Raw genomic sequence first — 18,301 nt, forward strand, 5'->3', positions numbered from 1 at the left:
AATTCGTCCACAACAACCAAGTTTTAGTCTCAAATATTGTCAGGTCGACTATGGATTAACAACAAATTAGTCATGATGGGTTACATGTTAAGAGATGCCCCAATGAGTATCCGTAGTGGGTCCTTTAATAATAAAGTGACGAAATTTTAGTCTACCATTAACCTACTACAATATAAATCTTCCCCTTTTCCACAAACTTGGGTCATAAGAACAAAATATGACACTAAGTACAATCATATTTTTTATTTGAAAAAAAAAAGAAAAAAAAGAAAAGAAAAAGAACAGTGGTCTTACAATTACTGACTTTGTTTCCTCAGCCCTAGGCCTCATGGCAGGAAGATCAACAGCACTATTTTAAGCAGAGGCAAGACAAAAATTGAACTTTAGTAGGAACACATACATACAGATCTCTCTCACTCTTATACACTCAATGTTTTGGACACAGTAAGTGTGAAGCAAAGGTAGAATATGCATTAAAGATTGGGAACTATGTCACCCGCAAATGCCATGGAAATATCATTATCTTTCTGCATCATAAGCAGAAGAGACATCAAACCTTATCACCTGATCTTTCTCATCTCTCTGTTGCACTGAAACGAACCCCACCTCCCTTCCCACCCCACCTGTCTAGCAACCTAAATAGATATATGCACACGTGTGTACAAGCAGACTTCATGCTCACCCAAATGATACCTTGTATTCCACACACGTGTGAAACACAGAAGGAAGAGATATAGATTGCACTAGAGAAGTATTTTCTTATCTTTTTCTTACAAAATTCAATGGAATTTAACAAAGAAATTAACCAATTGGTAAACTGTACCGTTAGCACTCCAAATCACTTATCTTGCATTTAAGAGCATAAACTAGTGTAGTTTCTGCTTCCGAAACCAAGAAAAGTGTTTCCAAATGTTAACCTAATGATGCTTTCTTAATTAACCCCATTAAAAGTGAGGATTTCATTAGGTCTTAACTGAACAACATGCTGTCCCACATTCAAAGACATAAAAATTAACAAAACAATTAATTTTTTTTTTCATTTCATATACATATTAACTCGTACTAAAATTACGATGTCAAATTAAAAAGTAGGAAAAAAAAAAAAAAGAAAGAAACAGTTATGGGGGTTCCTTAGAATTTCCTCATTTGCCTATCAAAAGATTGCCAGCAGCTCTAAATCTCAAATTCTTCTTCACGATGTAATCGATGAAATATATCACTAAAGATGAAGATCCAAACTGACATGGTCTGTCACGCTTGCTTTGGATTCATAAACATACCTGCTTTGTGAAGTAGAGCCACCAACCTGCGAGTGTGAAGGCTTTAACTCATCACCAGCAAACAGTGGCAAAGGGTGCATCGAGTTCCGAGTAGTAGGGTTACTACTTTGGACAGTTGGGATTCTCCACAAAGGTAAAGGACTCCCATTTATAGGTGCAGGCTGAGAATACGAGCTAGTGTGGCTTCCATAATACCTGGCTGTGTTAGAATTATTAGTGTTCCATGAAGGGTAAGTCATAGGTGGCATTGGAGAAGAGCCAAGCCGGTGGTAATTCATGAGGCCATAGACGTGTGCATCATTGAGACTACTATGCACCATAGCTGACTGAAGGTGTGCTCTTTTTGCGTGTTGACGTTCCCTTTTATGTGCGTTTTGGTGACCCCCTAAGGCTTGAGAGGTAGGGAAGTTTCGACAACAGTAATGGCACTCGAATCTCCGGTTGCTCTCACCGTTTTCACTGTTGTTGTTGGTGCTATTGTTGTTGTCTTTTGCAATATCATCGCATGCGTTGAGCTCAGCTGACTCGGACTCATCTGTGGTGGAAGCTGGGATGTTGTTGTCACTGCCAAACTCTATGCCAAAAAGCCTAATGCTTTTTTCTCTAACTGGTGCTGGTCGAATGAAAGGGAGCTGAGAGAATGATTCAACGTTCATGAAGTCATGGGTTTCTCTCTCACTGGTCTTGTCCATGAGGAGAAGAAGAAGAAGATGAACACAGAGATTCAGAGAGAGAGAGAGAAAGAGAAATAGAGATATAGGTAGAGAAAAATGGGTGAAACAATTAGTACTACTACCTCCGCTGAGAGAGGTTTGGTATTGAGAGATTGTATTGTGTGTGGTGGGACCTATAAAGGGGAGGAGGGCGGAGAGGTCTGATTTTTAGACAATTGGGGCTGACCCATCTGAGAGTGAAGCCTGACAAAGCCCTCAAGTTATTTTTTGAGAGTGGCTTCGGCTCCTCTCAAACTCAAAGTACCACCTTTGCCTCCTTTCACTCAGTTTTCCTTTGATATGGAAAGTTCTTCACACAACTACACCCTCCAAGTTCTGATAATTTTGCATCTTCCCCGTGTCACTACAAAAGGGGTTTTTTTTTAAGCTTCTCTACACGCACCAGGTAATTATAGTGAAGAATTCATTGGACATAACGTCTCCAAGTTAGTGGTTAAAAATTTCAAACCTAATACTTTATACATCTCATAAAACCTTAGAAATTATTAAGTCAAACTTATTATGATTCAAAAGAGGATGAGTTAATAGTGCGACATTTGTCGATAAATATTTCTTATGTCACGGATCCTAAATTTACTACGCTTCAAATCTCCTCCAAAAGAAAAGCACATGTCAATAAACGGCATCATCGTTGATGTATTACAACGTTTTACTGATAATGCCATATGTTAAATGGCGATGTACTATAATATTTACAAAATTTACTATGGTTGTTGTTTTAGTACACCAAATAAAAACATGCTAAGCCAGTGGCAGGCCCACATCAATTGCTCTGCTATTCTAGTGGGCCTCCATTACGAACATGATAATTACGTACCATGAAAAATAAAAATAAAAAGAGAAGAGAACATGCATTTTAATTACTTGTTAGCTCAACATACTTAATGTATAAATGTCTAATTGATTAGAAGTGAACAAAATTTCAGTTCTGTGGCCTAGTACTAGTACTTTTTTTCTATTTTAAGAGTTACGAAGTCTTTATAGGTATTGGTAGAAACTCGGGAGTGACTTTGATTGTTACAATATTTATTTGAATTTTTATTAATTAATTGATGCCAAGGCTTCTATTTCAAAAACAAAAAAAAACAAAAAAAAAAACAAAAAAAATTAAATGCCAAAGTTTTAGTATGCTAAGAAATAGGTTCATATTAAATATATTGCTATCCTAACATTTTCAAATTATCAATGCAGATTTTACTTCTTTTTAATGGTGCATAACACATGCTTCCTCTAGTTATCAGTATGATGCCAACGTACGTTACAATGTTATAACTGCAAGAAGTGACAGCTTACTGGAGTTTGAAAGACACAAGGTAGAAGGCAGTCATCAATTATGATCAAGTCAATACATGATCATAATTGAAAGTTCTTTCACAAGTTGTATGGACCCCGTCTCTTCTCCTCCCTTTTCTAATTTTGAAGGCCATGAAATTGGCTTCATTTGAGTGCATATCAACAAAGGTTATATGTTCATTAAAAAAAAAAAACTAATGTTATATTATCACCTTTATGTTCATGTTCCTTAGGATCGTAGCAAGTTTTGTTAATGTATAATCAAGAATTTCTTTGCACAAATCATCACCTAAAGGTATGTAATGATTCATCATGTATGGATTCAAAAGCATGCTGAGAAGATATAGTGATTGGACCATAATGTAATAATTTTCCCCGACCCAAAAGAAAATTAAAGAAGTAATAAATTCCGGGGAGAAGAACTAAGAATAGCATAGATCATCAATTAATTGTTATCACTCAGTTCCATAGGTACACCATAAGGTTTTGAATTCCATTATATTCTGGCCATGTTACAGACAAAAAAACAAATTCACAATTTATTGATGTGGCAAATTATAATTGCTGCTTATAACATCACTTTTACTACATAGTGCTAACTACTAACATTAATTTTGTTATGCATTAATCCAAACTTCTTCTTTTTTTTAACAAACAAGGGTATCTAAATCTCTTCGAGTATCTAACTATTCTCTTGGATGTATACTGTCATCCGTCCTACACACACCAAGTTATTACAGGGAAAAATCCCATGAGGTGATCCTAAGATACAGGTTTCAAATACAGGATCTCATGAATATCATGAGGCCTTAAGAACCACTTATTGTTATGAAAAAAAAAATTGAAAATTTTGTTGTGTGTTGTCATTCATATTATTGTTCTTAAAACATTTAAAGATAAGCTTGTGTGTTTAATTACAGTATAAATAATTTCTTATTTTTTGTGAAGAAAATGATATTATGTTGTGTAGTGTTTTTGACATCTCTTATATATCTATCCATGCCTCTTAAGTTTTATCTATATAATTAAAAATTAATGTCACGTTTATATTTATTTCAAAATTATTTTTTTATTGATTTGATAGAATTTTAACTTTAATATCTACTTCATGATGATTGCTCTTTGTTATTAAGCCAGGACACCAATTTGAACCTCATATTTCTTATTAGACAATAAATAAATAAATAAATACTAATTGAGCTAGTAGGTATAAACTATACAATCAAATGAAATAGAAAAATTCTTGAGATGATTCATGAATTTGAAATAAATCTATGGGAGTAAGGAGATGAATCCATTGCACTACATAAAAAAATGACCGTAAATAGAGACAAAAATCATTATGATTTTCTTTTTCCTAAAAAAGATTTATCCCCAAGGTGTCGTAGACAATTGAGAATTATAATTTGTTGCAATACGAGGAATGAAAATAGTATACATAGAAGTACAATATTTGACAATGTAAAAAGGTTAAAAAATTATGATTGTGATCAAGTTTTGAATAAAAGAAAAGATCTTTATAGAGATAAAAATAAACTAAATAAATTAAAGTTCTTTCCTTGATCCAATTATCAATTAGAAGATTTATTCGCTATTGGCTTGAATTAAAATCCGCTTCCGCTATTTCAAAATTAATAATATAAATAACATTGTCCCAAAATTAAAGACCCCTTATAGTAGGATCATTATTCGGTCGAAAGTGCTAAGGATAGCATAGTTTCATCACACTCTTTTTTCCCCGGAACATCTGTCTCTTACTGTGAATCTCTAATTGCATGTACGTGTATGCATCAGTCCCCACTAGGTTTGTAAGTTGTACAAACTGAACAAAAAACAGAGAAATGACCCCAACTTCGGTGGTAAGTCTCTCTCTCTCTCCCTCTCTCTCTCCAGGACCAGAGTACTAATAGTTGGTGTTGGTTCTTTATAGCTTTGTTGGCTGTTTTATATCAGTTGCAGGGATTCTGCAATGTGGTCCTCAAAAAATGTTAACAGGAATAGGATAACACAAATGGGAAAGAGCTAGTAATCATCTCCCCCCCTTAGTCCTCTGAGTAACAAAGTACTATATACAACTTCTCTTTTTCTCTTTCATCCCTCTGCTTTGTTTGTTTCATTGTAATTACATTACATTTTCCATGTAGTGTAAAATTTGCAATAGTGACTTTTACGGCACAGACAAACACTCAATCCATGCACGGTGAATGCTTAGAATTTACCTTTGCTTTTTTTTAAAGCAAATGTGTAATGTAAGACCCACCACCAATAGCTTCTTATTCTTATCGAATTGTAGATTTTTTTTTTTTTTTAAGGAAAAAACTTGCAAAGCTCAGTTATCTATTTTTTGAAAACAAATATTTGTACTTTTGTCATGTACAAAAGGGTGGGGGGAGATTTATGTGTAACATCCTAGTCTTTCCTTATTTCACTTCTTTCAAGAATTACACGGGCCAACTTTTTTTCTACTGTTTGTTGGCATAAAAAGTTTTATTCTACCTATTTGAGGTACTTTTTCTTTGTTGTTATTGTTTTCCATGGGGGGTATTTGAGTGCCTGTGAATTTTGTATTGCGTGATTATTATCTAAAATAGTAATTTAATGATATTTTTGGTGTCTGCACCAAAACAGTCTGCTTTATTCGTGCATGCTTCACTCGTTTTGCAATTATTCTCGATCAGCCCCAACTGCCTCTCACTTGTTCATAATTCTACCTTTCTTTGCCATCCCAGACAAGTCACTATCAGACCTCTCTCTCTCTCTCTCTCTCTCTCTCTCTCTCATAATTTATTGGACTTTGTCATTAAGATTATGAGCTTTTCTTAGACCACTTCAGCAGAGACCCATTTCCACATTTTCTTTCCCTTTTTTTTTATATATAGATTTGGTTTTCTGATATGTATATATATAAAAAAAAAAATGGAATAAATGCACTTGACCCTTTCATACAAAAAGGCTATATATATATACAAAAAATTTCATAAAATTTTTTATAACAGTTGAATTAGAAAGTTTTTATAGGTTTTTATATACCGCACACTAATATCATTTTTTTATTTATCATTAACAATCGACCACATTAATATTTACGAAAATTTTTGTCATTTTTTTTTTTTTTTTGGTGTATATAGTTTATCATTTATGATAGATGCACCCATCTCAAAGTGGGCCCCATAAAAACCAACATGCCCTATTAAAAACCCACATCTCCTTAACCCTAACGACAACAACAACAATAACAACCACCACCCCACACCCTTCCTTCCATTCTATGCAATTGCAAAACCAAAACACCCTTTCTTTGTCATTTGCCATTAAAGTCACAGTCGCAGAGAGGGTTGTGTTGTGCTGTTACTTACATTGGGAGGGGACCGTATTGGGTTCAATGCAACTGCACCACTTATATGTGTGCCCTTTCATAAAGTAGAAAATTATCTGATGTGAACTCAAGCACTTACCCTTTGCTTTGCCTCATCATGTGGCAACATCATATGCGACGTATCATGACTCTAAAGATAGATGTAGCACCCCTGCCCCCCCCCCAACCTTTATTTTGATCATGTTTCAATTGGTGTATATATAACATATATATGTACATGACATGAGCAGCTCATTGAGTTTAATCCAAATTACATTTTCTATGACTGATAAGAAAAATCCCAAAAAGTTGTGTTCACACACAAGCATTAATCCACAGTAATTATAGCCTATGTTTCTCAAAGATAATCATTATCTCTTTCGATTTCCTTGGGATGCAACTCAAGTTGCTGCAAGTCAAAATATACACGACATATGTCTAAGAAATTCAGAGCCAACTTCATGTCTTGTGTATTTCACTTGCGTTTACAATAATAATGCTCTATATATATGTTTTCTTATATTCCACATTTGGAGGTTTAAAAGATCTCTTAATTTAATTATACCAATTTTTTATTTGTCGCTGACCTACACATGCCTTTCTTCATTAATTATAAGTTGTTCAATTCTTGCAGTTGCTTTTCTAGTGGTGTAATTGGATAGTGAAACGAAGTTAATGGAAAACTGTTTAATAAGCCTCAATGCAAATGCAGACACAACTTGCGAGTGCAAAGTCATGAAAGCGGCTTAGACTTAATTTCAAACAGGTTGCATTAAGTTGCCTGATTGGACTTGAAAATTCTTATTATTAATTAAGGTGTGTCGGTACCTTAATGGGCTCAAAAAATTGGTCTTCACATGCAAGACCTTTTAAGTTTTATTTTTCTTAAAAAAAATGTTCGGGGGCGGTGAAAGCAATTAACAAATTTTGGTTATAGCTTTTTTTTTTTTTTTTTTCTTTCTTTTTGGTGGGGGGGGGGGTTAATTTTTTAATAATTTGACATTTAAGAGAATTTGAATCTTAGAAGTCTTTGTTGAAAATAATAAATAAGAGATGACAGTTGAACTGTAAAACTCTTGTTTTATAACTTAAAATTTGGTGAAATAATTTAATGTATCTGTTATACTACATATTCTTCTCACATAAAGATGGACTTTACATGTGGATTATATATGTAAGACCTAAAATTATGTGGGAAGGAAAGGTACTACACCAAGTTTATGGAATAATGTCTCTTAAAGTTTTAATGCCTTTTGATCAGATATGCAATAGATAGGGGTTCAAGTGATAGTTCAATGATAATATTATCTTTTGTTGTGTCACATTTATGTGGTTCAAATGTCACGTATTTAGTTACATATATATATATATCATATAATTATATAAACGGAATTAATTAATGTAATATATATGGTTATGTATAGTTTAATTACCTATGAAAATGTTTGAAGAATGAGATATATATAAACTAAGAAGTGCAAAAACTAGTTACACTTTCTTAGGCATTGTATCTAAAGTTCTCCAATTAAGTTCAAACACATAACTGCATTGATCAATGCAAACATAAATAGTGTTATCTTTGTTTTAAAATAAAAGATGTAAAGAGAGAAGGAGAGACTAGAGAGTGAAACATCAGAAACCTTAGTGACTACATTTTTACCATTCAGGATTGTTGTTTTAAAGTGACCCTAATTCCAAATATGGGAACTAAATTTGAATCAAGAAAATCCTTTGATTGGAAAATCAATGACAATTAGTATTCCTTAAATTTAGTCAGTAAAGTATATCAACTTGTGATAAATGTGATTTGCACAATACACTAACATCTCCCCTCAAATCCAAGGTGGAAGCTTGATGATACCTTTAGTTTAAAATGTAAACTTGTGAAGATACCTTAAAGATGACCATTAGCAAATGAATGAGATGTATAATGACATGCCTAATGTGGATGAATCTTGCAAAATATTGACAAATGTAGCAAACAACAACATATGAATGTCGAAAGATGGCTACAAGGGCCTCAGAACAACTACACCAGTTATAAATAAATAAAAATGGTTGATATGGCAGACGGACGACCACATAAGTGGCTTGAGGAATATTGGCAAAGGTTTACATCATGGAGCACATTAGTGAGTTGGTGAATTTCACATAGATTAAACCCAAAAAGAATGAGTGATTGGCCAAATTATGTGACTTGAGAGCCTCAAATGCGAAAATAAATCCCCAAAATTGAAATCTATGCATAAAACAGAGTGGGCATGCTCTAAGTAAAACAATGGATGGACAACAGCAGTCGACGATGATCAAAAGTGTTGGGTTATAAATTGACTCCGGTTAATTAATTCAATTATCCAAGTTAATTAACTAAGTCAAATTACATGAAAATCATGGAAGCACCAACAAAGCTCCAAATAAATTAAGTGAAGTGAAAATTAAATGACACGGTGATTTGTTGATGAATGGGGAAAACCTCTTGCAAGGCAAAAATCTCACTGGGCGATTTTTAGTTCACCACTCTCAAAAATCCACTAATCAAGAATAAGCGATTACAAGTATAAGGAATCTTACCACTATCTTGAACTATCTCAAAATACCAACCTACAGTTGAACCTTTACTCCAATCCCCAATTAGATTTGATCTTATAGAGACTTCTTCCTTTGCACGGATCCCAGTACATGACTAACTCTCAACAAATGATTGATTGTTGTTGGATGCAAAGTTATTCACTTCAAATCACATTGAAGATCTGGAAGCACTTGGTTACTAAACCCTAAGGCGCACAAAAATGCAGTTCTTCTCACAAAGTGCATAAGTTCTCTAATTGAATCTCTCTGTGTTTGATAACTTTAAAATAAAGTTTTTATATGGTCTAGAGGTTTAGTAAACGAAACTCTAGCAACTCAAGTCATCATGGGCCAAAATTCAAATCTGAGAATTCTGAAATCGCAAAGCTCAATAGATCGAGAGATATCAAGCTTGTGTCGAGAATCCTTCATTCAGTCTCGATAGATGCTAGTGACAAGCTTCACTAAATCAACTTTTCTTCACTTGTTTCAAGGTTCAATTTTTAAGTCTTTAATGATACCACTTGTAAAGCAAACTTCACATACTTGTTGATACGTTAAACCTCATTTAGATCTACTCAATTACAAATAAAATGCATTTTGTCAAATGATAAGTTAATACATAGAAAATATGACCCTAATAAAAAGCAATCAATGACTTAGCTCAAATGATGGTTGGCAGTTGGTTGCTTGAAATCAAGTGAATTCCACATAAAATTGACTCTGATACAATGTTAAAAGAAAAGATCAAGAGAGAATAGAAGTAAGAAGAATTACATGATTAGGCTTGATGACTTACATCCATATTGAAATGCCCGTAGTACTATATTCTATTATTTTTACTATTCATAACTAATTTAACAATGAACCCTAGCTAGGTTCTATAAAGAAACTAAAAGTTGCTCTAAGAGAATCCCCTTGATTGGACTAAAATCAATGACAATTAATGTTCCTTGATTTTAGTCAATCACAAATCAGCTTGTGTTAAATGTGATATACATGATAAGCTAAATTTTTTTAAAACAATTAAATTTAATGCAACTATGTGTTTAAATTTAATTGAAAAATCTAAGGTATAATATTTAAGAAATGGTACATAAGTAAAGTTTTGCTCAATCAAGAATAGTGACTATGCTTTAAGTATGTACATTTTAATCCATCAAATACAAAAACTGAAGGGAAAAAAACCTTAATTTGATCACCTTTGTCTATTATTCTCCCCATTTCAAGTGAAATATATAGAGAGATCTCATTCAATTTATATGATTTTTATGTTATTTAAATGATGTAACATTAAATACATATTTAAGGGGTTTTTTTTTTCCCCTTGACCTATGTATCATCTTTTCTAAAGATATTAATCCACAAATTCCACAGGCCATTGAATTCAAAAGAATATGCAAGGGAGACGGATTAAATGTTGGATCATGATTCTTGTCTTCATGTCCTGTGAGCATGATGTTATTTAAAACCTGAGATATGGAAGTTTCAAATGTGAGTGAAGTGATGTAATTATTTAAACAGTAAGTCTCACATCTGATAATCGTGACATGAATGGGTGAGTGATAGATTGATATAATATGTGTAGACTAAAACCTATCATAGCTTTCTAAGTTAAGGTGAGATGCACTTGTAAATGTCGTTGGCTGCATCTAATGGCCACTTTTGGCTTATGCATAATAGTCCAAGTCTAATTCTCGCCCACCAACAAAAATGTCACTATCTTGAAAAAAAACCCTAATTCTCTTCCAAGAAGCAATTGGTATAATGTGGCATGGCTCATCATAGTGTCTTATTTCCTTCTAATCTCTCTCTCTCTCTCTCTCTCTAGCAGCGTTGGTTAATTGTCTGTTGTGGCAGAAGCGAAGGGTCACTATCTCCTTGTTCCTCATCTCTTTCCCATTAGGTGGCTTGAATGCGACGTTACCTCTGAGAGAACTCCTGTCTTGGGCCTCCCACTTTGCCCTTTCATACAAACACCATCCTTCCTCTCCCTGCAACATATGGATACTCATGTGTGGACCAAATGGATAGAAATAGAGTAATCATGTCCCTCTAACCAAAGCTTGTTTAGATGCGGACATTCATCTTTTTCTTACTGTTTTTTTTTTTTATAAATATGAGAAAGGCTAAAGATATAACAAATTTTATTTCATAATTTTTACGGATGTAATAATGAATGTGATTGATGAATTCTAATTACCTTATATATGAATGTCTAAACTATTCTTTTTGTGACTGATAATACATTAGTTTGTAAATATTTTGCAATATTCCTAACATCATTTTTTTTTTTTTAATTTTGGTGCTTCCATATAATAATATTTTTTTTCCGTCTGTGTCAGTTGTATATATTCATTCATCCAGATTTTAAAATTCAAGTTCTTGTCAGCCAAAAATCAATTTAAAACCAGGTGCCATGTTGAATTGAAGTTCATTTCAGACGAACAGAACTTAGGTGCGCAGCTTTATAAATCTTTTCTGCCAATGGAAAATTCCTGAAGGTAGGTATTTTATTATTAGACTAATATTTATAGGTATAATGCAGTTAAAATATTCAAATGAATAAGAAAGTATTTACTGGTTTAAAAGGACACTAAAATCAAATAAATTTAAAACTTTGGACAAAAGGGTTGCCAATTTTCAAAACCAGTTTGCAAATAAGATTTTTTTTTTTTTTTTTCCTTTTTAGTGACTAATATTTATTTATTTGATTCCATCAAAAAAATACACTTCAAACTTTGTAAAATTGAAAACCACTTTCCAACTTACAAATTCAACAAATGCTGTTAGAAATGAATGTTCTTTTTTTTTTTAAGGCTAATTTCATCTTTTGTCTCTCAAAAAGAGTCTGTTTGATTTTAGTCTCCTAATTCTGAAACATTCGATTTTGGTTCCAAAAGCTTTATTAAAAAAATATTGAACAATTTGGTCCCCTTCTATTCTTCTACTTAGGTGACTAGCATAGACTAAGGTACCCCATTTTTTAGGGATCAAATCGAGGCGACCACATATTTAAGTGACTAAAATTGAACATGAACCGTTTTAAAATTTGAAGCTCCAAAAATTAAAAATTACTCTAAATTTTATGAATAGATTATGAGAGACATCCTTTGGTAATTCTAATAAATATCACGCATATTTTAGAACATGTCAAATGTTGTTGGAGATTAGTAACTTTCACATTCTACTTGTTTCCACAGATGTATGATGTATCCCATACCCGTATGTAATTCTATCTAGTATCTAGAATCCTCCTGCAGTTGTACTCCAAGATGATTTGACCTGCAGAGAGATGTGAAGTAGCAATGGAAAAAGGGTTTTGAGACCTTCATTTTCGGCCCTTTCATCACGTGTAGTATCACATTCGAAGCTACAAACCAAAAACTTAATGTTTGGAATAGATATTTGTGCAGAACCAAACAGAAGGAAAAATGTGGATGCAAGAAGACGATGAATGCAAGTGGCAATGAAAACATGAGAGCCCACCATTTATTTGAAGGATAAAAAAGCAGTCTAGCACCATCAATCACACATACAACAATATATTATGCATGGGCTATTGTTTGTGACCATGATGGATGGTGGGCTTTTTTTCTACATGTAAGATCTGAACTGTCAAATGTAAGGATAGTTCTTTGAACTCCTTTTAATCAAAAGCCTGACGCGTATGATATCATTGTTGTCTCAAATTGGAGACCCCTGGACCACAAAAGGGCATCTTTTCGGATGTTGCATTAAGGCTGTGGGGTTGGCTTTAATTATTTGATTTCCTTCGTCCTTTGCCTTTTTATGTTATAAATGGACATCTCTCAATGTATCGATCGGCCATTATTTGGTAAACCTTTTTTTTAATATCTATAAATATAATAATTTTTGTAGTTATAACGTAAGATGAGAGATTTAAAAATTCTAAATATCTTGATAGAAAACAACCATGAAATGTCAATTAAGCCACAAAGCTTTTAACATGATTTGGTAAACTTATGAAAACACAAAATAAAATAATAGAATGCAAGCAAAGAGATATAAATCTAACAGGGTTCGGTTTATACCTAGATCTATGGATAACACCAACCAAAAAAAAAGATCCTACATAACCACAATTACAAGCTCTTATATATAAAAACTAATCTCTTTCCCCAATACATTTGGTGTCCTAAGAGAGGTGGTCTAGCAGTCTTGGTGTGAACGCGGGAGCACCAAATGCCATGTTCGAGCTCCAATGGGCATGATAAGCCAAGAATGTATTAACCCCTTGTGATAGATTGACCAATTAATTAGCCAAGTTGATTAATTAATCAAATTAACATACCATAAGCGTGACAGCACAAACAAATCATCAATTAAACTAAATGTAGCAGAAATTAAATTGACATGGGTGATTTGTTTTCGAATAGGGAAAACCTACATGGCAAAAACCCCACTAGGTGATTTTAAGGTCACCACTCCCGAGAATCCACAAGTGGTTACAAGTAAAGGAATCACAGTATTTTATACCAACATTCAGTTAAACCCTTACCCCAATACCTAATTGTACTTATTCTATAGTGACAATCTCTCATTTTCAATGCGTGGCTCCCAGTACGTGACTAACCAATAGATGCGAGGATCCTAGTACGTGACTTAATCACCAACTTGAGAAGGATATTGGCTACAAAGTTCTTCAATTCATCACACGATGAAGAACAAGAAGCTCCTTAGTCACAAAACCTTACGGTGTACAAACATAGCAGTTTCTTCAAGAGAAAGATGAACTAGGGCAAATTTTGTCTCTAATCACAATTTGCATGAACAAAACTTTGCTTCACACTTGTACAACTTCTGTAACCTTTTACGGTCCTCAAAATAATCCTTATATATGTTTAAGGTTGTGAGAAAAAAAAAAGCCTAAACACATACTCACAGATTGGATGAAAATTAGTTCTGAAAAACAGAGTTTCATAAACCCCGATAGATAGCCATCTATCGAGCTAGCTGTCGAGCCACGGGCTGAAACAGCTTTTAAACCTCAATAGATGTTAGCTATCAAACTTTAAAATCCAGCACTCCTTCACTTGTTTCTTGGACAGACTTGCATGGTTTTAACACTTGAACTTGAAATCTCGTTCCTTGAAGTATTAAATACATCCTAGATCTACTCAATTACAAGTAAAGTGCATTTTGTCAAAGGATTAGCCAATTACATAAAATATTGACATATGTTCCTAACATTAAATCACATATGTTCTAACAATCTCCCCATTTGGCAATCTGTGACAAAACCACAACAAACAAATGAACATATGAGAGAAGTCATAAATCACTCAACTCATAATCACTTGTTGAATACAATAAAATCTATCATAACACAAATTCCTGAAAAACTTTGCAAGAAGAGAGTTTATGGCAAGTAAACTTTGACAACCTGTATTTCTGAAACACTTTAAACAAAACTCATCAGGCATCTTAGTGTGAAATAGAAATATAAGATTGCATACATTATATAAGAAACATATGTATAAAGAAAGAAAATAAACAACACATGGAAAGATAAGTGAATAACATACATCAATATATATAAACCAAATACAAATACAATGTATGTCAAGTGATCACAAGACCAATATACAAAGAAATAATGTATCTAAAAGAGAAAGAAAAGAAAAGATACAAAAATCCTCACTACATCCCTCAAATAATATGGACACTCCTCCTAACATAAATCTCTTATACTAACCCTCCCCCTATGAGTATGATTACTCTAATCTCAAAACTACTCCTCATTTTTGTCACGAGTGACAAAGGATAAGTATATCAAGTAAACATCTTATCATCACTAGGCGATCTAGCACCACTGTCCTTACCATCATCATCATTGTCGAAGTCATTGTCATTATTACCAGATGCCTCGGGAGAAGGAGAGGAAGCCACAATGAAACCACCCATGATAGCCTATCGTCGTGCGATATGACCAACACGAGTGTTCACCTGACACAGCTTATCACTGAGAGTGTCAAGGTGAGCATCCATGCACACAAGCTGTGCCATGATGACCTCAAGTGTCACTCCACTTACAGAAGACGAAGGAGCGGAGGTGGATGGAGATACAAGAGCTAGAGGAGCTACTGTCTCGATCTGCGTCCACATCAGGCAAAGCTGAGCATCACTCCGTCTAACAGTAGCTACATCAATGGCACCTATAATGAAGAAGTGATCGGACGGAGGAAAGGAGACAAAGAAATGGCAAAGAATCCTCGTGATAGCTAAAGGAAAGATGAGCTTATCACGGGTATCCCTAAAGACATCTATAAGGGAAAAGATATAATGAGAAGGGAAGTCAATAGAAAGATCCTCAATGAAGGATAACAAAAAGCGAGCACGAAGCTCTATGATAGTGTTATAACGTGACAAAGGATGAAGGATAAATATCATCACCATGTTTAAGAGTCTCGGACCTTTAGCAAAGGTCAAGCAACGGGTGTTCTGACGATCACCCTTAGAAGACGGAGTCTCACAGAACAGAGACATAAGCTCGTCTTTGGATATAGTCCTCAAACAATCACAACCAGGGTAGTCAGGATGCACTACCCTCGAGACATGGAGCACCTCGAATACAATATTCGAAGTGACCATAATGTGCGTACCTCGAATGCGAGTAGAAAACTAAGGTACAGAAGAATCAAATCCATGCATATTGGAGTAAAACTAATGTAAGATCACGAAAGGGCAAGTGACCGGGGCACCATACAGCGATTCCCAACCCCTACTATAGATGATAATGGGTAGGTCAGTGTTAGAGAAATCTGACAAGATGACTTGGCATTCCGAATGAATGCCTCATCTAGAGAAGTCCTTACGGGCCTTCTCATCACGAAACCGAACAGAAGATAGGGTAGGATCAGAAGAAGAAGTAGATGCCCCAAAACGAAGAGGGTTCTAGGATGGAATAGACTTACATTTAGGTGCCATGATGCAACTAATGCAAGAGAGAGAGAGAGAGAGACAATCAGAAAAGCACCAAACAGTTTTAATATCAAAAGATAAAAATAGTAAGATACGTATGCATGAAAATGCATAAACAAGTGACATGCAAATTTAAATACATCACAGGCTCAACCCAATCCAACCCTAACAACACACAATCATTGCAACAAGGTAACCACACATCTAAATGTATGAAACATTGTTATAATGCGCATGTGATGCAGTGCATGATGTTTTAAAATCAAATATACAATACCCATCCCAAAAATTTAGCAAAAACTTCATTGATTTTGAAAAATCTCAAAACTTTCAAAAAACCCCCCAAAAGTTAGGTTAAAAATATGAAATGCATGATGAAAAGAGGGATTAAGGAACTTACCAATGAAGAAGAACAAGATCAAGGTCAAATAACACCTAGAATGAAGTTTGGAGTAAGTGAGAGGTGTTTGGGAGGTGAAAAGACTCAAAGCAGTCGAGAGAGATCGAAGAGAATGGATCTAATATAGAATCTTCATAAACCTTGATGGATCGAGAGCTATCGAGATTTAAAAGGCGTGTTTTAGCTATCGAGGATCTAATAAGAGGTGTCCACAGCAAAGATTCTCGATGGATCGAGACAGCTATCGAGAAGCTATCGAGCATCCAGAAGGTTTCTCGATGGATTGAAGTAGCTATCGAGAATGCGAGAAAAAGCTACTGAAGGGTCTCAATAGATAGCTTATCTGTCAAGAGGTATCGAGAAGCTATCAAAATTTCTTAAAAACAGATTTTCAAAAAAGAGAAAAACACAAATATGAATGCAATCAAGCATGCTACTCAACCAAAGATCCAAACAACATTTTAAGTTCTCAAAATCATCTTTCACTCAAGAAAAATGTCAAGCATTTAGATCCAAAACACACACACACTAAACAAGTCTAACCAATTTTATTTCAAAAATAAGTTAAGACAATTTAGTGAGCATACATTAACACATGTATTCCTTGTGATGGCCAAATCACATTGTACCTGCATATGTATCAAAAGTAATAAAGAATATTGTATGTTGTGTGTAAAAAACATTGCAAGATTGCATAAGTGTCTACATATTATAACGATTTGAGATATGAGAAAATCACTTTAACTCACACATAATCATAACTGTTTGATGGGGACTATCACCTTCGAGGTACATCCTATAACTCCTACATCTCCTAGAATACACGCTTGCAATCATATATAAAGTATTTTGATTCTTTTTGTTTTTTGTTTTGCTTTGCATATTTTTTGTTTTAAGCAAATCATGCATGGGCATATAAGAGATAAAAAAGAAATACCCAATTATGTTTAGCATTTGACATTTCACTTTTGCTATGCCAGAGCATACAAAATGTCATTTTATGATTGGCGGGCAACAGTGGTGAGATGGTTATTTATGCCTTTCTCTTAGGATTTTCTAATCCTTCCTGTCAAAAAGAGTGATACGAGTGTTAAGCACAAGAGATTACTTAACCTTACTCATCATAAACATATGCCACAAAGCTCACTTGCTTAATTATACATAGAGATGCTCATCTAAGCTATAAAAGATACAAAGTTTAGAAAATTTTGTTTCAATGGCCATCTAAGGTACACAAGTACCAATGTACACAAACACACTGTTTTTGTATTTTTCTGATTTTTCAATTTTTTTATTTTTTATATGAAAAACAAAACTGAAAAATAAATAAACAAAAACATGTTAAACAAAGAAATGCATAAAACTAGACTGACTTAAAACAATAAAGCAAAACACATAAGTAATGCAAAACAAAAACAAGACGGAGAGAGAAAGAGAGTGACAGAATCACTTGGAGCCCTTTTTCCTTCCACACCTTGGAAGAACCTTTCCGTTTAGCAAACCCTTAATCCATTAGTAAGGGGGAAGAATTAAAACCGTTCAAGTTCAAAAGAAACATGACTTTGAGAAAATCTCCAAGAGGAGCAAAGGAGGATGGAAACTGATTTTGGTTTCCCGCCGCGATCATGATGTTGCTTTGTTGAGTGGTTAACCACTTATAGCAATTAGGTCGAGTATGTCCAACTGCGCCACAGTGATGACAGAAATGCTGCTTTTTCTATTTGGG

At 34.1% G+C, this 18,301-nt stretch overlaps 1 protein-coding gene across 1 annotated transcript; it reads right to left on the bottom strand.

Moving 5' to 3' along the window:
* Window positions 1–1,011: 1,011 nt before the first annotated feature.
* LOC126692856 (zinc finger protein 8) lies at window positions 1,012–2,388 on the bottom strand. Its single transcript, XM_050388654.1, has one exon. It carries the CDS (start codon window positions 1,970–1,972, stop codon window positions 1,220–1,222), a length of 753 nt encoding a protein of 250 aa, XP_050244611.1. The 5' UTR covers window positions 1,973–2,388; the 3' UTR covers window positions 1,012–1,219.
* Window positions 2,389–18,301: the final 15,913 nt, after the last annotated feature.

The sequence above is a fragment of the Quercus robur genome, chromosome 7 (genome assembly GCF_932294415.1).
Source record: "Quercus robur chromosome 7, dhQueRobu3.1, whole genome shotgun sequence".
NCBI classification, from domain to species: Eukaryota; Viridiplantae; Streptophyta; class Magnoliopsida; order Fagales; family Fagaceae; genus Quercus; species Quercus robur.

What these genes read in the sequence shown, in the direction of transcription:
- LOC126692856 (XM_050388654.1), bottom strand. Translation starts at nt 1,972, where the DNA reads ATGGACAAGACCAGTGAGAGAGAAACCCATGACTTCATGAACGTTGAA.